At 36.8% G+C, this 26,393-nt stretch overlaps 1 protein-coding gene and 1 long non-coding RNA gene across 4 annotated transcripts in view; both read left to right on the top strand.

Moving 5' to 3' along the window:
- LOC127879337 (sulfate anion transporter 1-like) overlaps window positions 1-26,393 on the top strand; it is a 58,352-nt gene that overhangs the window by 17,172 nt on the left and 14,787 nt on the right. For 2 of the 3 annotated variants that reach the window (XM_052426117.1, XM_052426118.1), the window contains exons 2-11: window positions 14,065-14,241; window positions 16,099-16,298; window positions 19,932-20,042; window positions 20,346-20,566; window positions 21,325-21,489; window positions 22,312-22,467; window positions 23,566-23,648; window positions 23,992-24,139; window positions 25,202-25,315; window positions 26,089-26,166. In XM_052426117.1, coding sequence (XP_052282077.1) covers window positions 14,065-14,241; window positions 16,099-16,298; window positions 19,932-20,042; window positions 20,346-20,566; window positions 21,325-21,489; window positions 22,312-22,467; window positions 23,566-23,648; window positions 23,992-24,139; window positions 25,202-25,315; window positions 26,089-26,166 — 1,453 coding nt within the window. Of the gene's footprint in view, window positions 1-1,514; window positions 1,620-14,064; window positions 14,242-16,098; window positions 16,299-19,931; window positions 20,043-20,345; window positions 20,567-21,324; window positions 21,490-22,311; window positions 22,468-23,565; window positions 23,649-23,991; window positions 24,140-25,201; window positions 25,316-26,088; window positions 26,167-26,393 lie in introns of those variants that run through there. The other variant, XM_052426119.1, reaches the window with a different exon arrangement.
- On the top strand, window positions 2,546-4,500 carry LOC127879347 (uncharacterized). Its single transcript, XR_008049024.1, has 3 exons — window positions 2,546-2,837; window positions 3,571-3,741; window positions 4,128-4,500. It is a non-coding gene; the product is annotated as an uncharacterized LOC127879347 (long non-coding RNA).

Genomic DNA, 26,393 nt, shown 5'->3' with positions numbered 1-26,393 from the left:
AATGACATATTTTTTAACCATACATTATTGTACAGGTAAGATTTCGTCCTGGCACATGTCTCATTCAACCTTATACAGCATAAATATTATTGGCATTTTTCAAAGAAGCATACATTCTAAGGATATATTATAACATTAAAAACGTCTTAAAATTTAATGCAATAGCGTAGTAGAAGATTGACACGCTGTTCTCAATTGACGTTTTCATGCATAGTTCAGATTGACTGTTTTTTCATGCATAGTTGAGATTGATCGCATTTTTCAAAGAAGCATACATTCTAAGGATATATTATAACCTTTTCATCATGTGCAGAATTTATCGGCGCGCAGAATGTTTTTCTTACAAATTTGCAAACTCATCAAGCTTATAATTATAAGTATGAAATACTATTTAAATAACAGCTGTCGAAGGACAGCTAGCTCTTCTTTTCTTGTTTAAGTCGGAGATTATGTTGTTGTTTATTCTTATCCAAATTGTTTTATAGAAAGTAGAAAATGGATTGCTGCTAAAAAGTAATTTTGCATTGTACTGTTTGCAAAATATCCACCGAGAAACTCTAAATAAAGATTTAAAGCGGAAACACGTTTTCTATAGTTAGTTGTGTGACTGACCTTGACCGTAGCCAATGCTCATCGTGTGCAAATAAAATGAAGTTTTGATGCAATAGAATAGATTCATGCTAACAACACAAAAACTGAATATTTTCTTAACGATGTTGTTTAGAAACAATTGTTCTTTATTTAGTTACAGTGGAATTGACCTTGATCACACCAATCACTGCAATCACTGGATATAAGGAGTCTATGTATTAATTTCTAATGCTATTGCTGGATTTGTTATTGGGTACAAATTATTATTGAATATCTACTTAAATCCATGGTATGAGGAATCGCTTTTTTAAATTTTAATAAAATCATTCACGCCATTCTTTAAGTTAAACAACACTTACCAAACATCAACTAGCTTCTAACGACGCTGGGGCGAGAAAACAAGTTTGCATGTTTATCGAAAGGTGGAGCTAAAAGCGAGGAGCTATAGGCGATTTAATCTTTTCCGTATGCAAACATCGGTAACCCTGCTAACCCTAAGTACGTACATTACATCCACCATGTTCCAAAGTACTTGACGTCACACTAACGTTTGTATCCGATAATGTCTGATAATAAAATCTCAAGTAATCCCAAATGAGTTATAAGATCGTAAACACACCGTAGTCGAGTTTACCCATAGTAATCACCTGACAAACACTTCGGAAGGGGAAAGTCGCTTTAGATAAGGGTCGAAAGGATGCCCGTGTGTGCGTCTTAAGGGAGAATGGTAAGGTCCGTTTCCAGCTCCAGCCAGTTATTATTGGCATCGCTTTCGCTTATTCGATGCAACTTTGGAATGTTTGCAATAAAAAGACGTCAACGATAACAAAAATCCTCAACTGTTATATTTTTGTTATAGTACATGTGCACAGGTACCCGGTTGACATACGGTGATGCCTTAAAATTGGCGGTATCATATCCTACGTGATCACTGATGAACGGTAGTGCTGATGTGAACAGTTCTTAAGTCGTTGCGATTGAATAGTTTGCTGGATTTTCAAAAATACACGTTTTGCAAAATCTACAGGGTATATACTTTTATGACAATATAATTGTGTTATATTTTATTAATCATTTATATAGTTTATTGTTATAGTTATAGTGGCCATATTTATGGCAAATGTCTACACATTTATCACCGGTAAATAGATTATATTGGTTTTTAAATTCTGCACATAACTTTTAAATAAATACACAGTTCTATATTGAACAAATACAAACCGTTTAGTTTAAGTTTTATTAAAAGTACCTGCGTGGTCTTAATTTATTAAAAAGAAATGTTGATGAATATTACAAAAACACAGGGGTACAAGAGCCGATAATGGCATTTCTGCCAATGAGATTAAAAAAGAAAAACTAATTGAGGGCTCCATTTATTATGATGTTGCATACAATTTGTAATTGATTTGTGTATGTTTTTACTTTCCACTTTCATATGCGTGAGATGATTTAAATATCAGGGCATTTGTTTTCATCAAATGCATACTTTTAGTTAAACAAGTCGCAAAATACTTTCACATGTATTGTAACATGGTCTTACCCTAGTTTTATATGAAAGGGAATGACCGCCAATAATATTCATCACCACAAATGTTGCACGAGTTGAATATTTAGCTCATATGTTGAAAAGAGAACTTTTAAAATGCTTAAATACAATATTTTAATATCTGTTATGTACAATCGTAAAATGTTGTATGTTCCGATTCTACAAAATCGATATGCAAATAAATCAATTATGAATATGGAGATATTTTCATTTGATCGATGTCCACAGTACACATGTGTAGACTTGTAACTTCAACAAGTTAAAATGTTTAAATACAAACATGTAACTTCTTAAACTTCAGATCTGAAAATGAAGAAGTAACTTTTACGAACTGCAAATTTCCACTGTTAGCATATAAACATGTCAACGCGTATCTTTACACATTGCGATGTTACAAGTTTACATCTGCACCAGCCACATTTGTAAAATCGGTTTAACAACAATTTATACGCTGAATAATATTGGCGGTTTTACCGCAGTGGACGCGTCAAAATTATTTTTCGTCATAGCCAGGAACCAATGCTACACTTACATGCCGGGAACCATTGTGACACGAAATTTTAATCCCGGATAAAATGTTAGAGGTTAACATACAATGATACATGTTGTTTGGCGGCATCTTGTAGACCGGTGTGGACACAGTGGTTTGGCGGTAACTCGACCGAAAGAAGAACTTAAATTAAGGTAGAAGAAGAAGAAGGTAAGTGATGGTTAGAGTGTACGATGTTAAGCGCCGAATAAATATTTTAATTATCAAACATTGGTAATTTGGTAATAATCTTAGTTGTTCAAAATCAAAGTTTAGCCTCTCAAGGGCGACTTCGATCGCAAACCATAGTTTCAATGGTCTGACTAAACTGAGATCGAATTCACTTTGGTTCGACTAATCTGTTCTCATTGTATGAACTAGACAAAAACGGCTTTTCCTCTGGATCAAAGATGGCGGAAAGTTATAAGATGTGTGAACGCTATTTTTATTTTTGTTGAAATGTGTTCATATGTCGTGCATTTAGCAAAAATTAAGCTGTCCATATGTCTTTATCGATACATTTATACTAAAGACACGTAATATATGTAATATAAATAAATGTTTGGTGACAAAATGCACATTTAAGTGGATTAATTTGTTTATGTACTGCACCTATCTTGTTTTTGAGCACGAAGCGTTAGAAATAATTTTATGAAATAAACTCAAAATAATTATTGACTGTTCACTTATGCTTTTACAGCGTTTTGCAGTCTCCAGGCTGGTAATAGCTATCAAAACTTCGTAGCCAGGATACGAAATTATCAGGATATGAAATATAATTGTTCAGTATTGTTTATTACGGTTACCTCAATTTAAAACCAATGTTGTTGTTTGTTTAATGTACGTAATATATATGTTTGATTTGATATTCTGTCGGTCAATGAAGACAATCTTTGTTTTTTAGCTCAAGGCGTGCCATCCTAACAGTTGCAATTTTGACTGTTCAGCATGTTAGAAAAGCAAGCTCTACACCTATTCACGGTCATCAGCCCCACCAAATTCTAGTCTGTCTTGTTTGTTACACACCTGGTCATCTGTCAGGAACTAGAGAGAATACATCTGACTTAGAGTACCGGTATGCATACTACCCTGTCTTATAAGATTTTAGTTGATCACAAAATAAATTTATGTATTTAAAGAAGATTATACGTGCTTCCATGGCTACATGATTAATATTTTTTATGAAAATAAGATGATCTCCGATAGCATTTTTTCCTGGAGTATTCACATAACTAAAAGTGATTGGTCGTGAACTTATTTCAACGCCAATCTCTAGTAGTACAGTTATTGTCAGTTACTGACTTAATTAATAATAATTAATACCGTTAATCAAGAATACCAGAATAGTACAGGTAGGTTAAATAAGCTGCTTAGCAGCAACATAACTTGATACATAGTTTTTATTATTATTAGTTGTAATGTACATTTAAATCTTTAAAATATGCTAATATGTAATTTCAGAGTTATTACAAGGCAGCCTTGAATCGGACAGTGGGTCTGATCAATGAAAACAACGGATACACATGCATCCCATGCTTGCATGTCCAGGATTTGAAATGAGTACATGGAGATCAACAAGTAAAATTCCCTCCGATCGAAGTTCCTTGTTGATCCAGCTTTTCCAAAGTCAATGTCCTTAACAATCACCCATCATACACCGTCCGCAACTGTGGAGCTGCTAGTATCCAAGAGGTCAAGGATCAGGGGAGTAAGCCGAAAACAATTTTTAGATTAACTCATAGAAATTGGTACATAGTGTACGTTGTTTAAACTGACATAACGTCATTGTGAAATAAAAACTTGTCATAGCTGAAATAAATGATAGCTGACTATGCATTGGTATATATTTTATGAATTTGAAGATGGTTTTATGGTAAATATTTAACCCTGGGTATTGGTTTTGAACTGTCAGTATATGGCCTTATTATTTGGAATAATGATTGAATGTATTAGTGTCAGTCACTGAGTGTGGAGGCGTGACCAAATGTGTTATCTTATGGTACTGTCGTCATTACGTAATACTTGTGCTAATACATACTAATCTTATACAATGTACTACATTTTAATACGCAAACTGCTTATAAACAAAGCGCTGAAATATCAGTGTAAAAATACAAGTGAACTTCGAGTTCAAGTGACATGAGATGCCTTTAACAAAATTTTTAGTTTAAAGTGTGTAAGGTATTGTTTTATTGGAAACTTATGATGAAATATGGCGATTCAATCGTTTTGTCATTACAATAAATGATACAAAGTATTTGATCATACTTCACTCAGAACTAGAATAATTGGTGAAAACAATGTCCTGCAAATGACTGCATAAACATTGTGCTATGCATTTTCCAGATTTTTCATCAAGAGTAAATAACATGAACAGGAATTGTTGACTGTTTTAGGTATTATCTGCCGAAGTCAATGTTGAGTGCGAGCTGCACATCATAATTATGATATTGGTTCTAATTTCATGAACAATGAAATCATATCACAATGCTCTATAATCTGTAGATTATGTAACGTTTTCCATTGTTTATCAGTTTAACAACCATTAATTGTAATAGTCTTACATATAGATGATACAATTGTTTGTTGTTTATTCATAGAGAAACAATTGATGGAAATTGGAATTAATTTGATAAGAAAAAGAAAATGAAAAATGGGAACCTTGATTTTGAATTTTATCATAGTTTTGTTCCATGAATATAGAGTATTATGTTTTGCGTTCATTATGTTATGGATTTTGTTGTTGTTTTGGTTAAAAATATATAAATATATTACATGAAGAAAAGAGAATCTAGGTGTTCAAATTTTATTTATTATTACATAATTCTATAGCACAGCAAAACGTAACTGCAAGAATGTTGAGTGAACATATAATTAAAATAAAAGTTTCGTTCAACCCAGTACAATAAAATATCCATCATTTAAAATGGACAAATCATAAATTATTACATGTAACTGTATCATGAATCAAAAGTTAAATAGCATTTAGACGGCTATACTCTAATAAGTTGAGCCTTGCTCTGGGAAAATAAGGCTAAATGCATCTGTGTAAATGGTTTTATCAGATTTGCTGTTCAGTCCACACTAATCAGGGAGACACTTTCCGCTGTTCGTATTTTTATATGAGCGAAGAGTTAGTTAAGGCAGAACGTTTCGCACCTGATAAGCCTGTTTGGACTTCACAGCCTAATCTGGGACAACACTATGTACATGCGTGAAAACCCCTTTTTACAGAGCGAGCCTCAAGTATTTATTAAATGATTAATAAAGTCTTCTTACATTATAATATTTTTTTAAGAAACACTAAGTCAACACTGAGTAAAACATGTTTATTTAATAGCAGGCGCAGGTAAATTAGTTGTACTTGAAGTAAACTTATTCAGGAAATGTACATGAAGTTCCAAGCTTAACTAAACAGTTTTGGTCCCAGTTATCTCCCCCATCTGGGCTGCTGTGAAACCCTGTTCTGCTTAAACGTTTAACTGTTCATATGAAATAACATATGCAAGCCCGTGTTCACATGTGGTCTGCACTGTGCATAGCCTGTTATCAGCTTCTCCCTCACTAATTGCTGTATTTTCAAGATAATCTAATGATTGTACAACAAAACCCACAAATCTTGTCAATAAATCATATTCAACACTGGCTGCAGTACTATTTGATAGTAAACGTGCAGCTGCAGAGGCTATGCATTCAAGTTCATGTATTAGATCATGCAAAGATTGAAATGTACAGGATTCCAGAAAACCGATAACTCTATTCAGTCTATTTCTAAAAGTTTCTACACATCGCGGGTCCATTCTGGAGCATTGATTCGTAGGGGATAGCTTCGATCTGAAACAATATTAAGGTAATTTTGAGGTAATATACATGTCTAGTATCTGTCATATTGATAACAATTGTTATAACAAAGCAACCACACTTTAAAACTGCTTCGACAGCTCAGTGGTAAAGCGTTTGCCTCGAGTGCATGAGGTTGTGGGTTCAATCCCTTGCCGCATCCTACTAAAGACGTACACAAACGGTACCAGTGGCTACCTGAGGTTAACGCTCACCACTATGTAGGAAAGCACTGGCTTCTTCTCAAAAATGAAATAAGACCCCCGTGGTGATGGATTCGAGGAATGAACTTGTTTCACAATCTACCTCAAATAATTTATTATAATCTAACCATAACAAATAATTATAATTATAACAAAATATCCAACAGATGCCAAACAGTCTTATTTCTTAAAATAAACATTGAATAGGGGATCAATACATGATTCCTCTTTGAAGTAATGTTCAACACAAAACCGCTGTCCCGTAATTCCTTGTACTCTCATGCAAGAGGAAAGCCAAGTCTATATTGTACGTCTTTGGTAAGAGAGAACACATTTGAACTAGGTTAGATACTGAAAATATATTGGGCATGAATAGCCCATTAAATGGGAATGTAAATCCACCACTAATTAGTTAAACGTAACCATGCGGAGTCTGGTCTGTGTTCAATAGATAATGGGGGCAGACTTACATCTCAAATCAGATGTTTAAACCTAAAACGGTAATGAAAAAAAAAGTAAATTGCAGATGCATTGTTTAATTACATTGTGTTACAAAGTAAATTGTTAACAGCACGCAGGTGGTTGAGACCACTTATTGAGTAATCCAATGCGTTTAACACCCATCTGCATCCATGAATATAACAATGATGATAATGTTATATTTAAATAAATCCTTACCTTAATCTAGAATCGTCCACAATAATAGAAGGGAGGCTACTACTAACGACAATTTGTACCCTAACACCGGTTGCATCGTAGTATGACAATGCGTTGTAAAATGTTGAATTGTGATTCGTCGACTTGTGTTCTGTACAATGGTTAAGTGTAAACTTGTTATATGCTGACTTGTAGCAGATTACTAATACAGATCGTACAACTTTAAAAATATTCAAGATGCTAATGTAGTTTTTCATCGACTACTTTCAGATAGATCGGTTATCTTTTATTCATTATTATGATTTACAATATTAGGTATATTAAGATGTAGACTTTATATATGCGATATCTTCATTTTCAGATCCGTAGTGTATGAAGTTACATGTGTGTATTTAAACATTTAAACCTGTTGAAGTTTAGCAAACGGTAAATTTACTTCAATAACAAAGTGCAATTCTACATATGCGTACTGTGCATTTGTAGAATCGGAACATACGACATTTGACACTTAACAATTGTACAAAACAGATATTAAAAAGTTGTAATTAAGCATTTTAACAATTCTCTGTTTAACAAATGAGCTGAATATTCAACACGTGCAACATTTCTGGTGATGAATAATATTGGCGGTCTTTCCCTTCCATAGTTTTATGTACACTATTGAATTGACGCTAATTAAAAAATTTGCAAATACAAACAAACTTAAACTTTAGTTTCAGCAGTCTGAGAAAAAGTCAAGATAATAAGACTTGAAGGCAAAATCTAATTACTATCAAGGGTCCTCTAAAACGAGGTTTTAAATAGGTTTAGTGTGTACTATGCGCTTTTAAGGTGTCAAACATATTTTTTTCCTATATGTAACATGCCATAAGAACATTTTTACTATAGTTTGTCTAACACGTAACATTATTTCCGGGCAAATTTATTATGCACTTTTCAATGCATCTGCACATCGGACACTTATGCGACGGCGCGCAACGCATGTTGCAATCCTTGCTTATAAAATAAGTTTCATGGTCGTTATGTTGTAATAGCATTGATCATTGATTTTTCGTACATACCATTATGGTCAAAACTGTTTGAGATCCATTTTCCGCTTTTCATCAGATAGACGCAACTCACAATGTTGTACATCGAAAATTTGTAGGAAAACAAGACGATAGAAATATTTGTTTATCGTTTGACCTGCAGTCCTCAACAATCTTTTAATTTATCTTCAGTTTCAAATCCTTTAAGTCGAAATGCCAATAAATGGCATTCGTTTTTCATATTCAACGTTTAACCTTTCCAAGATATAGATGACGTTTCATTACCATTTGCGTTTACCATTAAAAAAATGTTTATAGTTTCGTTATGATATTATAATATTTTAAACATCAGATAATGGCATGTGTAGCTACACAATACTTTAATTCCTATTTGAAACATTGTATGTGTATAGATAAATGTCTTAATATGATGGCACAGCTTAGTTTAATTTAAATGCAACTTTCTTTGACAGTTCCTCTGCATGGACATAGAAAACCTGTTAGTTAATCTTGAACTTTTTTATAAAATATTTCGATAAAAACTGTACAATATTTCGATAAAAACTGTAAGTTAATAATAAACGGGGATAAGTCATCTGCTCTGGTTTTTAGCACAGCACCGTAAATTATTTAGCCACTAATTTAGTCCTTGCAGCTGGCGTCCAGGACTTAACCGTAAACGAAATGTGGTTACCTATACAATCAATTATTACTGTCACCCAGTTTTTTTTATCAGACTAGTCCTGGAAACCAGCTTCCAATAGTAAGTTCCGTAAATGTTAACCGTTTATTTTCTACAGTGTATGTATCACTTCGGGCCTTGGTAAAATGGTAGCATTACAGAAATACTTGCATCGGTATATAAATGCAATACCGTGTAAGCTCACACAATTTTCCATGCATATGCGTTGGGAAAAAAAAACATGAAAAATGTTAGCTACGTGCATATATGGTGTTACAGACCCATTCGAATTTGATCTCCGCACTTACATTTGTCCACTCGCGCATTTCGGCAAACATAGACGTCGGGCAAGGTATGGTATTCAGAGGGTCATGTGCATATAAGCATCCCCAGTGATGAAGCTGCTTTTTATTACGAACGACTTGTAAGAAGTAATTCCTTTGCAGGCGGTTTACAAATCTATCTTGATATGTATCTGACGTCATATGTCAGAAATGTTTGCGATGTTGATGAGTTTTATCAACATGAAGGGCATCATGTTCCCTTTTCCATGTTTGATTGATGCGTTTCGAATCGTGTTAGGCTAGATATGATGACCTAAGGTCTTATTGACATAACGATAACCCTGACAGGATTTTGTATAATCTGTTCATGAACTTTTGTCCTTTGCTAAGATGTCGCACACTTTACAAAGAAGGATGGTTCTAGTATTATAAGACGCACTAAGCTGGAACCAAGTTTTTTGCTTTACTTCACTCCATCCCACGCTAATCTCTGTTTCACCTCATATCATACACCACAAGAACTCGAAAGAAATTCATCAGGAATTATTTAACAGTTTTTATGTACATTCCAAGAAATTTTTCACATACCTTGACAGTTTCGATCCACCATTGGTGAATCTTCATCAGACTGTGACTTTGCGGGAAATGCACGTCATAGGGCGGGTTTACTGCCGGAATGGTTCCAAGCAGTAAACAAAGGCCTGTAGATGGGGCTCAGTTGGTAGCCCCCCTCGTCCCTGTTTATTACCCGTCTCTCTTTAGCTATCGCAACCGATTCCCTAAGTTTTCTGAGTGCGGTGTTGTTTTCCCTATCAATCACTTTTACCCCTCCCAGTCAATGACATGGTTGTGCCTAGCTATATGGTTTGTTACTGCACTAGAGTGTTCTGTTGCCTCTGATTTTCTCCTTCCTGACCGCGTGAAAACTTGTGGGCTGTTTTATGCTCATTCATCACAAGAACTGTTATCATTCATACATCATCAATATATCGTATCATCATCATGGTCATCATCATCATCACCATCATCATCATCATCATCATCATCATCATCATCATCATCATCATCATCATCATCATCATCATCATCATCATCATCATCATCATCATCATCATCATCACCACCACCATCATCATCATCATCATCATCATCATCATCATCATCATCATCATCATCATCATCAAATAAACCACAATTAACACAATTAAACAGAAACTCGTACTCATATCTAGTAAATCTCCACCCCACCTCACATGTCTTCTTCATACGTGTTCTAATGCGTCGCGTCATGTCAATAAATAATTGGGCCGTGCTTTGTGAAAAGGGGTTTAATAACATGTCTTTACAGTCCGCACAGGCTAATCAGAGACAACACTTACCGCTTTTTGATATTTTTTGTTTAAGAAAGTCTAGCAAACATCTAGTTTAGGCGGAAAGTGTCGTCCCTGATTAGCCTGTGCGGACTGCACAAGCTGATCTGGGACAGCACTTTACGCACATGCGTTAATCTCCTTTTTCACAGAGCACTGCCAATTTATATGTTAAATCGGAATGCACATTTATTTTAAATGTCTTAATGCTCAATATTAATTTTCATAACGAATTAGTCAGATCGTCGTGATGTTTTGACATTTTAAGTGGGCGCTGCGCATTGCGCAATAACTGTAATAACATAATAACTTGCGTTAGATATGCATTTTGTTTTGCACGTTTTTTTTTTACATTAAAGAGCGACTGATGATTTAATAAAACGCTATAAGATATCTTTCGTCCGATTAACAGAGGACCATGTCATGATTTACAAGTTATATGACGTTGTCGTGAAATTTTACCTAACCATTTCGTTGACCGCGAAAGGTGTTCTGTGCTTTGAACCCGTCCGTTGGTCGAAAGTCTAGTCCGCTTTGCATTCGCGTCCGTTCAATATCAAGATAAACTTTTGATTCAGGTCGAAGGTCGAGGTCACAGGGGCTCATAACATGAAATTTAATTTATACAATAATCATTATAAGTTATATTTTATGGTATCTGCAATACCCGTTAACATATCCCTATAGTAATAAACAACAATAGAACGACACTTTTCTCGCCGCCATTTGGTAGCATTATGAATCCGAAATGGTAAAATTTATTTATTTATTTTTTGTGTGGGGGGATAACGTTTTACAATCTATTATTATCTCTTGTTTCAAGTATGTCTTCTTAATTTTTACGTACCTTATCATCAAATATGTATTGGCGATTGTTAATACGATTCGCTATCATTGTGCGAATCATATATAATTGCATTCTGTCTCTTGACAAATTATACGAATCATTATATATTTTTCTAGCCATAACTGTTGATCTTAATTACTAATGCTCGTACATGTGTTACCTTGCACGTACAGCATCAGAGCTGAGTTATTGTATAACTTATTTATTGTGTTAGAGAAAGTAAAACTATATTGCTAAATATGACATCCTGGATCATGATGTATGTCTTTTGTACGCATATTTATAATTGAAAAAAACACCATCAACAACGCATAATAGAGATGTTAATTTTGATAAACCTTGAATATAGTGACTTGTTATGTATTTAAATAAGCAAACATATAAGTTTACAGTCGAAAAGTAATCATTAAACTAAAAAAGCATGGGTGAATTGCTATGGTTTAGCCCACCTAAGCACAGCGTTATTGTGGTGAGCTTTTGTGGAATCCTTATGTCCGTCGTCCGTCGTTAAGCACCTGCCCTTTAACACTCTCATCAACTCTCCAATATTTTGTGTAATTTGGTCAGAATATTTTTCCCCAATTATATCTCGGTCGAGTTTGTAACTTGATCACGTGAGATAAACAACTAATCCCCTAAGTCAAAATTAACATTTAAAGCTAGTTAGAACTCAAGCAGTCACTTCACTATTTTGTCCAATCTTCATAAAACACGAACAGAACATTTGTTATAATGGTATCTCGGCTGAGTTTGAAAGTGCTTTTGTTCAGTTTAAAACATGTATGCCAGGGATGGTTTTAATGAAACTATAGTTAAACACAAGAAGTACCATTTCTTGGCTAATTATGATGAAAATTGCAAAGAGCATTTGTTCTAATGATACCGAGTTTGAAAATGGATGTTCTTTATTAAAAAACATGGTCGTCATGTGGCGGGACATGTTTCCTTATATGGCTAAAGTAGATGTAACTCTCAAGTAACAATTGAGCCCAATCATGATGAGACGCACTAAGAACATTTGTTCGAATGATATTTGCGCCGTGTTCGAAAATGTTCCGTTGAAAAAAAGCCGTTAAGCGGGGCGATTCCCTTATAGATCTTTAGTTAAAGCCGTTAAGCGGGGCGATTCCATTATAGATCTTTAGTAAAAGCTTGTAAAGACACTTAAGGTCACATCTTTCGCACAATTAGCATTAAACATAACCAGAAGAGCAATATTGCTATAATGATATAGCAGCCAGTGTAAAAATGGCTCTAAGTTAAATGCAAGGTTTGAAACAATATTAATTACGCACACATCAACTTATCTTGTCTTAAGAGTTCAGTGCCTTCGGGTCTTATGTGACATGTCCTCATGTTCGTCGCCATTAGCCCACGATTCGAGCCGCTTAAATCTAGATTTCATTGCTCAACATCACGAAATTTAAAAATTTCGTTAATATGTTTTTTTTTAATCTTACATAAGCTTTAATTGCGCTGTTGTGAGTATTTTTTGCTGTTTGTTTGCACTGAATCATTGTTTACCATATTGCACATTTATGTAATTTAGAAACCTGAAACATCTTTTGAAAAATTGTGACATCGCGATGGTATAGTTAATATGGTGTTCGCATTACGACATAAAATTTCACGTTTGGACCCCAGCTAAGGACTCGTTCCTAAATACGTAATCTATTTTTGGTTCACTCCAGGGTCGAACTTGAGCCGGTCTTCACGAAATCGAGCTGTAAAAAGGTTTAAACTTTATTAAAAATAGTGTAGTATATCCTTGATTATAACGATAACAGAATGAAGGGCTTTGAGTAAAGAGTTCTGTTCCCCTTTATTATTTTTTGTGTGAATCAATAAGATGAACGAGAGGCCTTTACTAATTGACATATGATTGACATTATTAATATACAACATTCGTGTCTTACGCCCTTATATAAAATAAAACCATTTACGTTTTTTGAAGTTGTAAATTATATTGTGCTGAAATGAAAATAATATTTGTTGAAATGTAGACAGAGTATCTACATTTCAAATTTGCGAGAGTCGCAAGGGCAATACTGTTCAGCCAACATAAATAATATAATAACGATTTGCTATAAACTTATTTTTAAAGAACAGTGACAGGATATTCATGTCGAGACTGAACAGTTTCATAGCATCGACATCAAGGTTTTAAATTTGGAAGATATAAAACTATGAAAAATGGTGCTGTATTGATTCCTTGCATTGCATTGACGGATTGATAGGCATTATTACTTTATTATCGTATTCATCATCATCGTCGTCGTCATCGTCGTCGTCGTTGTCATCATCATCATCATAATCATCATCATCATAATAATAATCTTCTTCTTCTTCATTATCATCATTATCATCTTCATCATCGTCGTCATTGTCGTCGTCGTCCCCGCAGATAATACTATGATATTCCTATAACAAAACTGATAGTTTGCGACAATCATATTCAAAAAACCATGTTTATGGTGTTGCTTGCAGGCGGCAGAAGCGCCAATTGCAGCGGACCAGGATGAACAAAGACCCACAGGTGCACGTGGTTCTCGACGTGGACGGAACCACGCCGCCTATCACCGTCATTTCCGGCGAGGAGAGGCAGTACTACGACACGCTGCAGAACCGCTGTAAGAAGACTGCCGTCTTCCGCCGGGATTACAGGTAAATGTTCTGCTTTCGATGTATTTCGCTCGGCTAAATCGCCAAACGCTTTATTGGCCTATAAGGCGAATAGGAGTTAAGTTGGATAGACTAAATAGTTTTACTTAAGCCCAATTGCATCGAAAGCCCACGGCTTATTAAGGCAAACTCGAGTCCGTGAAGGACATCATATCCACTTCGCTGCGGCAGACAGGTCGTCTGCGAATAAAATGTTTACATTTTAGTTGGACTACAGTTCAGAATTCATCGATGTGTTAAATCATTGGCATGTTTGAAAATCATGTTTCTTAAAGTATTAATTTTATTTACGTCTTAAGTTAACGGTTTGATATCTTACATGTCAGGCAACATTATTAGCAACTGGGCTCAGTTCGTGATTAGGATTATAATTTGTATCGCTCGTTAAAATTTCGTGGATAAAAATGATACACAAACATCGTTCACTCGTTTTAAGGGCGACGCCTTATGTGTTCTTTTAAAAGACAAATTAGCATAGTAAATGTCACGTTAATGTAATTAATGCTTGAATAAATTGTAAAGTAATACTAATTTAATTATGTAAATACTACTTAACTGAGATTTATTTGTTCAATAAAGGGGCTTATGGACGATAATCTCCCTGAAAATAGACATGCATTCAAACAAAACATATTCCTTTTTTTCTAGTCGATATTTATCTACAATCATATTATATTGGGGAAATCAAGAAATGAAAGTGTACAATGCCAAAACACTTTATTGTGTATGGACGCCTCTAGTGGGATTCGAACTCGCGCTTACACAAATACTCCACTTCGAAGAGAATATAACTGCATTCTAAATTATCTATAGTGCGCATGCGGTACGTCGAGCGCAATTCATTAATGCATCTTCTAGCGAGTTTTAAGAACCCGCTACTTGTGGTCCCAGAGATAACGTATACAAATCACTACTTTAATGAGCGCTTCTAAAAACGAGACATATGTGGTAAGCAACCATTAATTGTCTTTTTATTAAAAATTATCTAATTTATAGCTCGGCTGTTTTCGGAGGTATTGTCATAGCCAGCTCGTCGTGTCGTGTCGTGTCGTCCGCCGTAGGCATCTTGCTAAAACCGTAACATTGACTCTAAAATCAAAGTGCTTCCACCTACAACATATGTAGATGCAACTTGATGAGTTCTACACGCCACACCCATTTTTGGGTCACTTAGTCAAAGGTCAAGGTCACTGTGACTTCTTAAAAAATGAATAATTTTCTGACAATCTTTCATTTATTCAAAACTGCACCCGCAGCTGTGCATTGGCATCCGTTATGCGGTGCTCTTGTTAAATTATGCTACCGCGTTAAAGGGGCCTTTTCACAGATTTTGGCGTGTTTTGAAGTTTGTCATTAAATGCTTTATATTGATAAATCTAAACATTAAATTTTAAAAGCTCCAGTAAAAAATCAAAAATAAAATTTAAAAAAGGAAAAAAAAGAAGCCCGCAGCAGGGCTCGAACCAGTGACCCCCGGAATCCTGAAGTAAAAACGCATTAGCCAACTGAGCTATCCTGCCAAAGATGCGTATTTTATACGTTATATAAGCAATCTTCGTAGTTTCACAAATTTAAACGACGAAAACAGAACTCTCCAAATTATTCAATCGTTTGCCGTTGCAACGCTTTATAATTTTTAGGTTTTTAAATTGTCAAAAGATGCATAAAATGGCTTTATTAGACCATGGCAAATGTTCAGTAATACTGTTTCCTCACAAATATCATAATTAAACCGAAAATTTGCGAATCTGTTACAACTTTTTTCATTTTTGTCAATTTACCAAACCGTGAAAAGATCCCTTTAACCTTAACCGTCGATGTTTTGTTTTTCTCCTACAGGCTCCCAGATGAGCCGCCGTTAGGATTTACAGCTGTATTGAAACGCTACATGGCCGCATGTTGCAGTGCGCAGTCACGCCGGAATTTGCTCTCCAATCGATTTCCGGTCTGGAGAACTATGAAAAAATACAAATGGCGGACTGATTTACCAAACGACATCGTCTCTGGATTAACTGTTGGCATAATGCAGTTACCCCAAGGTAACGTGATTTCGGTCATATTTGGGTAATACCGATTAGCTTAGCATAGCTTAAATACGTATCCCACACACTGTCTCGGGCTTATTTACCCCTCTAATGGACTTAATGGCTTTTTTCTATTCCAAAACAAGAATTACAAAGTCCTTATCTTAGTTCCAAGAAAATATTTTTTTCATGATTATTCTATTATCCCCGTTGCTGAAATCATATATTTCAGAAATCCAAATCGGTGTATATTGACCGATAATCAACGGTAAATTGAAAAAAATTGTTTTTAAATAGAGGACAGCATATTTGTTCTTCACAGTTGCAACCTTCCATTGTGGCAAACAGTTATTGTTTTGAGCTCAAGTCGACCCTGTATTCCGTATGATGGACCCAGACTTACTTTCCGCCATAAAACCCGGCACCGTGTACGTTCCTAACTCCTTTCAGTTACCGCTTGGTGAGGCGTACATTTCTAACTCCTGTCAGTTACCCTTAGGTGTGGCATACATTTCTAACGCATGTAAGGAACCCCTAGGTATGGCGTACATTTCTAACTCCTGTCAGTTACCCCTAGGTGTGGCGTACATTTTTAACGCCTGACAGTTATCCCTTGGTATTGCGTACCTTTCTAACACCTGTCAGTTACCCCTAGGTATTGCGTACATTTCTAACACCTGTCAGATACCCTTAGGTGTGGCGTATATTTCTACCTCCTGTCAGTAACCCCTAGGTATGGCGTACATTTCTAACTCTTGTCAGTTACCCCTAGGTATTGCGTACATTCATAACTCCTGTCAGTTACCCCTAGGTGTGGCATTCATTTCTTACTGCTGTCAGTTACACCTAGGTATTGCGTACATTTCTAACTCCTGTCAGTTACCCCTAGGTGTGGCCTACATTTCTACCTTCTGTCAGTTACCCCTAGGTATGGCGTACATTTCTTTATCCTGTCAGTTACCCCTAGGTATGGCGTACATTTCTATATCCTGTCAGTTACTCCTAGGTGTGGCGTACATTTCTACATCCTGTCAGTTACCCCTAAATGTGGCGTACATTCCTAACTCCTGTCAGTTACTCCTAGGTGTGGCGTACATTTCTAACTCCTGTCAGATACCCCTAGGTATGGCGTACATTTCTATATCCTGTCAGTTACCCCTAGGTTTTGGCGTACATTTCTAACACCTGTCAGATACCCCTAGGTATTGCGTACATTTTAAACTCCTGTCAGTTACCCCCTAGGTGTGGCGTTCATTTCTAACTGCTGTCAGTTACCCCTAGGTATTGCGTACATTCCTAACCCCTGTCAGTTACCCATAGGTGTGGCGTTCATTTCTTAATCCTGTCAGTTACCCCTAGGTATTGCGTACATTTTAACTCCTGTAAGTTACCCTTAGGTGTGGCGTACATTTCTAACTCTTGTCAGTTACCCCTAGGTTTAGCGTACATTTCTAACTCCTGTCAGTTACCTTTAGGTGTGGCGTACATTTCTAACTCCTGTCAGTTACCCATAGGTGTGGCTTACATTTCTACCTACTGTCAGTTACCCCTAGGTATGGCGTACATTTCTAACTCCTGTCAGTTACCCTTAGGTGTGGCGTACAAACTCCGGTCAGTTACCCCTAGGTGTGGCGTACGTTTCTAACTCCGGTCAGTTACCCCTAGGTATGGCGTACATTTGTACATTTCTAACTCCTGTCAGTTACCCTTAGGTGTGGCGTACATTTCTAACTTCTGTCAGTTACCCCTAGGTGTAACGTACATTTCTAACACCTGTCAGTTACCCCTAGGTGCGGCGTACATTTCTAACTCCTGTCAGTTATCCCTAGGTGTTGCGTACATTTCTAACTCCGGTCAGTTACCCCTAGGTGTTGCGTACATTGCTAACTCCGGTCAGTTACCCCTAGGTATGGCGTACATTTCTAACTCCTGTCAGTTACCCTCAGGTGTGGCGTACATTTCTAACTCTTGTCAGTTACCCCTAGGTATGGCGTACCTTTCTATGTCCTGTCAGTTTCTCCTAGGTATTGCGTACATTTCTATATCCTGTCAGTTACCCCTTGGTCTGGCGTACATTTTTAACTCCTGTCAGGTACCCCTAGGTGTGGCGTACATTTCAGTTATCCCTAGGTATGGCGTACATTTTTAACTCCTGTCAGTTACCCCTGGGTATGGCGTGCATTTCTAACTCCTGTCAGTTACCCTTATGTATGGCGTTCATTTCTAACTCATGTAAGGAACCCCTAGGTATGGCGTACATTTCTAACTCCTGTCAGTTACCCCTAGTAATGGCGTACATTTCTAACTCCTGTCAGTTACCCTTAGGTATTGAGAACATTTCTATATCCTGTCAGTGACCCTTAGGTATTGCGTACATTTCTAACTCCTGTCAGTTACCCTTTGGTGTGGCGTACATTTCTATATTCTGTCACAGTCAGTGACCCTTAGGTATTGTGTACATTTCTAACACCTGTCAATTACCCTTATGTGTGGCGTACATTTCTAACTCATGTAAGGTACTCCTAGGTATGGCGTTCATTTCTAACTCCTGTCAGTTACCCCTAGGTATTGCGTACATTTCTAACTCCCGTCAATTACCCCTAGGTTTGAGTACATTTCTACATCATGTCAGATACCCCTAGGTAAGGTGTACATTCCTAACTCCTATCAGTTACCCATAGGTATGGGGTACATTTCTAACTCCTGTCATTTACCCCTATGTATGGCGTACATTTCTAACTCATGTCAGTTATCCCTAGGTGTAGCGTACATTTCTATATCCTGTTAGTTACCCCTAGGTGTGGCGTACATTTCTAAGTCCTGTCAGATACATCTAGTATGGTTTGCATTTCTAACTCCTGTCAATTTCCCCTTTAGTGCGGCGTACATTTGTAACTCCTTTCAGTACGTACATTCCTAACTCCTGTCAGTTGCCCCTAGGTATGGCTTACATTCCTGACTCCTGTCAGTTAGCACTAGGTATGTGGTGCTTTTCAACCTCCCATGAGTATCAGTTACCCCTAGGTATGAGCAACATTCCTAACTCCTGTCAGTTACCCCTAGGTATGGGGAACATTCCTAACTCTTGTCCGTTATCTCTAGGTATGGCTTGCATTTATAACTCCTGTAAGTTACCCCTAGGGGCGGGCATCATTTCTACCTCCTGTCAGTTACCCCTAGGTGTGGCTTACATTCCTAACTCCTGTCAGTTACCCCTAGGTATGGGGTACATTTCTAACTCCTATCAGTTACCCCTAGGTATGGCATACATTTTTAACTCCTGTCCGTTATTCCTAGGTATGGCGTGCATTTCTAACTCCTGTCAGTTCCCCCTTAGTATGGCGTACATTTCTAACTCCTGTCAGTTACCACTAGGTATGGCGTACATTCCTAACTCGTGTCAGTTACCACTTGGTATGGGGTACATTTCTAACACCTGTCAGTTACCACTAGGTATGGGGTACATTTCTTACTCCTGTCAGTTACTCTTGGGTATGGCGTACATATCTAACTCCTGTCAGTAACCCCTAAGTATGGCGTAGATTTCTTACTCCTGTCAGTTACCACTATGTATGGCGTACATTTCTAACTTCTGTCAGTTACCACCAGGTATGGCGTACATTTCTTACTATAATCAGTTACTCCTAGGTATGGCGTACGCTCTGCTGGCAGAGTTACCCCCAGTGGTGGGCCTCTACATGGCGTTCTTCCCAGTGCTAATGTACTTCATTTTCGGAACATCTCGACATGTATCCATGGGTAGGAGAATACAGTTACTTGTACAACCGTTCAACCGATAACGTTGTTTTCTTAAAAAATACGATTGATATAGACGATTCGTAGTTGATAAAATTACCTTTTATTTAATTATATTTTTAAAAAAAGTTTTCTTATTTCTTGCAAAAAAAAGGAAAAATCGAATATGCCTTTATCTGATGTTGTCACGTATCCTTGTGATTTTTATATTTTGTTTGTTGAAATATACAATACATGCATATCTACTTAACAAGATTATTCGTAACAAACTTACAAATTGTCACTTCTATTTCAATTTCTATACAGGTACCGTGGCGTTGATCAGCCTGCTTACCGGCTCCGTGGTATCTCGCTTCTACGACCCTAGTCTTGCTTCAGCTGTGTTGGGAGCCAATCAAACAGAAGAAATCCTCCACAACATGACGATTCCAGACAACGCAAAAGACGAACCAATCGAGGTTGAGCTCCCGGATCACGTGAAGATCAATATTGCTGCGTCGATTTGTCTGCTTGTGGGGCTAGCACAGGTGACGTTTTTGATTTCAAAAGTGATATGTTTTAAGAGTGTTCTACAATAATTTATGTTATTTATACGTCATCGTCGGATACCCACGGCTGCTGATTACGCTCGCTCCGGAATGGAGAGTAACGTAATGAATAGACCGGGGGTGTCCAACGTTGGTTATATGTGCAAATCAAACAGTAAGAAAGTTTCCTGCAGCTTACTTTATCCTTTGTCGTTCCAACGCGTTTCTTTTTCTGACCAGTGTCGTTTCGCAGCACTGTATGTATGAACAATCTTCCGATTCCAATATCAAATTGTTTTGGTTGATCATGGAATTATTCGCATTCGTTAGTGCTAGACATTTAAATGTGCTGTGTGAAGAGCGTTCTAAAAACTGCTTATCTTTTGCATTTTATTTACTGTTTACAGCTTCCAACGTTTCATCAATATTCTGAATAAATGAAAGGACAAAAACAAACCGTTTGCCCTTCTCAGCCTTGCATTCTCGAACGGTTTTGACTCAAACTGCCATATCCATTCCAAGACGCTTTTTACCACTGGAAGAATATAAATTGGTCCACCTTTCTGTTTTTCCAATAATTTCAGCTGTTTGAATTCTGCAACCATTATTATTAATGCCCTTATTATTGGTAAACTCAGTCATTTGATTGACAATTGGTCAATGCCAGAACGTCATATCTATACAGGTAATACCATAGCTCTACACTTATGACCATATTGATACGCTTATAGCTATATCAAGTCGTCTCCGTATTGCAGATGGTAATGGGACTGTTGAAAATGGGCTTCATCACGACGTATATGTCGGACCCGCTGATTGGCGGCTTCACAACGGGTGCCGCGGTGCACGTAGGCACGAGTCAGGTCAAGTACGCCCTCGGTCTTCACATCCCCAGGTCCGACGGAGTCTTCCAAATACCCAAGGTATGCATTCAGGGATTGGGCATGTATAGAGCAAAGGAGTTAACTTTAGATCGTATTTAGTTGTATTTGATTTGTTAAGCTTACTTAAATTTAGAAATGTTTTTGAAAAACGTTAGAGGACAGTTTATGTTATATAATTGAACTGGGTCATGACAAAAGGGGCCTTATGCCGTATGCGACATTAGCGCAGCCTGAACAGGGTACATTGTCCGCTAATGATACCACTGAACCTTTCGTATTTTATAGCGCACAGGGAATCTCCAAACAAGCCTGAGCGAATGCGCAGACGTCTGTAGCTACCGTAACGCTTGTCGCATAATTCATAAGATCCATGTTTGCATAACTCGGATACTGTTATATGTTCAGTTCATCCAGCCAGACTGCACCAGATATATATAATTTAATCAACTAATTCTTAAAGCAATATGTGCGCATAGACCACCATAAACATTAGGCTTGCATAATAGGGACTTTCTGTGAAAAAGGGGTTTAATGACAAACATTTCGATTATTCCTTTATAACATATTATATTAAATCTTGAAACTTGAAACTTGCTAATTTGATGAAACGCCTATTTATATAATTATATTCAATGGCGTTGTACAAAACATATATATGTACATAAAATTGATAAAAAATAAGAGGTATTGATAATATTATGCAGCATTAATTAATCAATTATTTTATTAATGATTTGTCAATATCTCACATCCTTTTAAATATACGATATCATATATGTGTTCTTTTAAACACACGATTTGTTGTCAATGGCATTTAGTTCCTGCGTATTGTCATATTACGTATGTTTCTTTTGTCTGCAGACATACGCGCTAGTGTTCCGACATATCGGCGAGACGAGCGTCCCAACGCTGGTGGTCTCTCTGATCTGCATGGTGGTACTTTACATCGTCAAAGAGCAGATCAACCAGCGATTCAAGAGCAAACTGCGCTTCCCCATTCCCGTAGAGCTTTTCGTGGTATGACGTCACATTCAGGATTATACGTGGATCTTAGTGAACTTAAGTGATCTCTTTCGTAATAATCCCCTTCATAGGATTCGGAGGCCGTTTAAATGAATCTACGTTAGCTATTTCGATTTGTAAACGCATTTTTGTTTGGTTTTCTTCATATGCGAAATGTAAACTAGCGAGATCTTAACTGGCTTATATTCATTGTTGTTAAATGTTAAAACCGCGCTTATAGGAAAACGGGCTTAATGCATGTGTGTAAAAACATAACAGCGTAAAAGTCATCCGTAATTAGGCAATGCAGACGACACTTTGCGCACATTCCTTAAGCCCGAATTTTTCAGAGTGTGGATCATATATTTGAGTCGTGCTCTGTGAAAAGGGGATTTTAATGCATGTGTGTAAATTGTCGTCCCAGATTAGCCTGTGCAGTCCGCACAGGCTTATTAGGGACATCATTTTCCGCATACACTGGATTTTTGCCAAGAAGATACTTTTTTTTAAAACAGAAAATATCATACAAGTGGAAAATTTCGTCCCTGGTTAGCCTGTGCGGACTGCACATGCTAATATGGGACGACACTTTACGCACATGCATTAAACCCCCTTTTCACAGAACACGGCCCTTGTTTTCTGCTTATTATAAGGAATAGTTTGGAATACCGTTAGTGCCATCGTGGTTAAACATTAAAATCCAGAGGGCGACAATCCGATAGTGCGATAGTACGATGGCGACAATGCGATAGTACGATGACGACAGTGCGACCATACGATGGTGATAGTGCGACAGTACGATGGCGACAATGCGATCGTACTATCGCATTGTCGCCAGCGTACTATCGCATTGTCGCCATCGCACTTTTGCATTGTCGCCCTCTGGATTTTAATGTGTAATCACGATGGCCCTAACGGTATTCCGTAGAATAGTGTTAGTTGTGAGGGTAAACTTATAATTAGACCTGTTATCGAATCGCATACTTTAGCTGTATGAACATGCCAAATTCATATGTCTACCTTAAAGAATATTGTCTATACATGTCCATAGTTTTTTATTTTGACGACATTTTATGTGCGGTTTTTTAATCATGTACGCATTTACATATTTAGGTCATTGGTGCTACACTGGCGTCCCATTTTATGAACTTCGCAGGCAAATACCACATCAAAACTGTGGGAAAAATACCGCCTGGGTACGTTGCGTTAATTCATGTAAATGCATGTGGATGGTGAAAACCCATCCTGTAAAGATCTTTTAAATGACATCAAGTTGAACTCGTTTGCATCTGCTTTGAAAGCACGTCAAAAATGTTTGCGAATGTCCACACTTTGAGAAAAATATGTTTTTAAATATTAAGCTAAATTTATAGCCTCCTTTCTACACTTAAAATAATAAGCTAACATATCTATGCAGCTTTTTCTATGTACCTGTAAGGAATCTATGAATTAGAAATTTAAGATCTCATTTGTTCTGCATCGTTGTGTACTGTCTGTAACTGTATGTAAAGTAACATTTCTCGTGTATCCTGCCCACAGTCTCCCGACCCCCACGGTACCCTCCTTTCCTAGCCCCGGGGTATACTCGGCGGACGTGTTCATCATCGCCTTAGTAGCGTTCTCCCAGTGCGTCAGTCTGGTCGCTCTATTCGCTAAGAAGCACGGATACAGCTACGATTCCAATCAGGTACGATCAAGCTTTTTGCGTAGCTCTAGAAAACCACTTATTTGATGAAAATATTTGAAATCATCGTGTTTGTAGTGCGAACAGTTTGAAAACAGATTCAATTTCTAAGTTGGGAACATAATCGTTATCACATAAAATTTTAACGTATGCTAGCGTCCGCCCTCTTCTGAAACATTCAATACGGTTTTTGGAAACAACAGAGTAAATGGATGTTGGTAAAGCCTGTTCACACAGACTTATCAGGGACGACGCTTTCCACTTGTATTCACTTCCCGCTTGTATTCACTTTCCGTTTGTATTCACTTTCCGTTTGTATTCACTTGCCACTTGTATTCACTTCCCTCTTGTATTCACTTTCCGTTTGTATTCACTTCCCGCTTGTATTGAATTTTTCGTTTAATGGCGTCTTCTGAACGAAATTTTATTCGAGGCGGATATTATCATCACTTATTAGCCTGTGCGGAGTTCAAAGGCTTACCTGGTAAACACGTGACGCACTTGCTTTAAACCATTTTTCCCAGAATGCGGCTCATTAAAATTCTTCAAGAAAAGTGGATATTTAATATAAATGTTTATTTGTCTCTTTGTTTCTCGCAATTTCTTCTCCAGCTAGAAGTATGATTACACTTAAAGTAAGGAATTACCGCCTCTTTGCCTTCACACATATTTACTTGTGACTGTAAAACAACGGAAAAGAAACTAACTAAGTTATATTGACTTAATGTCATATTCCAAAATTTCCAAAAATACTATGTTGATTTGCTACACATTTTATTTGACATTAATGTTAATTATACAGTTTACATGTTAAAACAAACTAAATTAAATTAATAATAAAATACAATATTGTGTACGGAACAGCAACAGCCACAACACAATCCCAATGATGAACTATGTTATGTTGACTAAATCACAGAATGAAGACAAATATTCCAATAAATGGATACTGATATTCGAAAATGGCTTGAAATATCAACATTTTTAATTACTACAACTGATATTCTATCGGAGAAAAAAGTATATCATTAAATTTTGCACTACACAATACCGCCGTATTTTCAGGAGCTGATAGCGTACGGTCTCGGGAACATCTTCAGCTCGTTCTTCTCCTGCTACCCGTACGCTGCCTCGGTATCTCGGAGCTCCGTGCAGGAGTCCGCCGGCGGTAAAACTCAGGTACCGACGAATGAGTTTAGGTTACTTGAATGTATGATATTTTATTGTAATTCTTCGTTTTAGCAGTTTATAACCACAGCTGGTTTCTTGCGAAAGTAAATGGACGTAAATATTTTGAACGTTATAATATAAACAGGAGGAAGACGCAAGCTGTTTTTTGTATATGTTTTTAAGTCGCAATATGATCGAACAAACATACCTGTTATAATACCTAATTAAAAACCAACCGTGGGCAATAAGACCATTGTAGATTGGTCGATCGTCAAAGCAGCCATATAGTTGAACATACGCTCGTGCCACACATAAAAAACACACGTACCAAGCAATATCTAACAAATATTTGATCTGCCATTAAAATTACCGTATCCAAATATTAGTAAGATGGACTTTAAGACTGAACCTTCAACACATGTGTAACCTATACTAGTATTTGAATATTGTATTTTTCTTTAATTTAGAGTGATATTGCTCGTTTAATGATAATTTATCGTATTGTGGATAAATTCTACGAGGTACGGAAAATGAGGTAATGAATAGCATTTTCATAATTGTGAAAGAATCCGTTGATGAATAATCGATAAATTATGATAAATGCACGTATTACGTTACAAGTGCATTAAAGTGTTTAGGGTTTACACTCTGTCAACGCTACGATGATTGAACTGAGCGTTTGCTTTCTGTTTACCAGTTTAGATTACATCTCTTTATACGATAAGCACGGTTGTTTATCATTTGTCTATGTCACCAATACTCACATTTACTCCCATTTTCAGCTGGCCAGCGTGGTGTCTGCAGTAATGGTGCTTATAGTCATTCTGTCCATAGGTCCGCTGTTCGAATCGCTCCCAAATGTAAGTGCTTTTAACGCAGGATAATTAAGCTTAATTTTAATAAAAGTTAGTAGACTGTTTACAATATGATTCCAATTATTAGTTTTTCCTGATGACGAAGTTTGTAGAAGTCTCGATCTGTGTGATAATGTCCCGACATTATCAATAGTTATTTAAAGTATAAATAATGAGCATCACAATACGGTCCTGACATAACACCTTTCTTATGTATTTGTAAATACAAACTA

Source organism: Dreissena polymorpha, chromosome 4 (assembly GCF_020536995.1).
Source record: "Dreissena polymorpha isolate Duluth1 chromosome 4, UMN_Dpol_1.0, whole genome shotgun sequence".
Classification (NCBI taxonomy): domain Eukaryota; kingdom Metazoa; phylum Mollusca; class Bivalvia; order Myida; family Dreissenidae; genus Dreissena; species Dreissena polymorpha.
The sequence above is the reverse complement of the archived record's forward strand: the minus strand, read 5'-3'. Positions and strand labels throughout refer to the sequence as shown.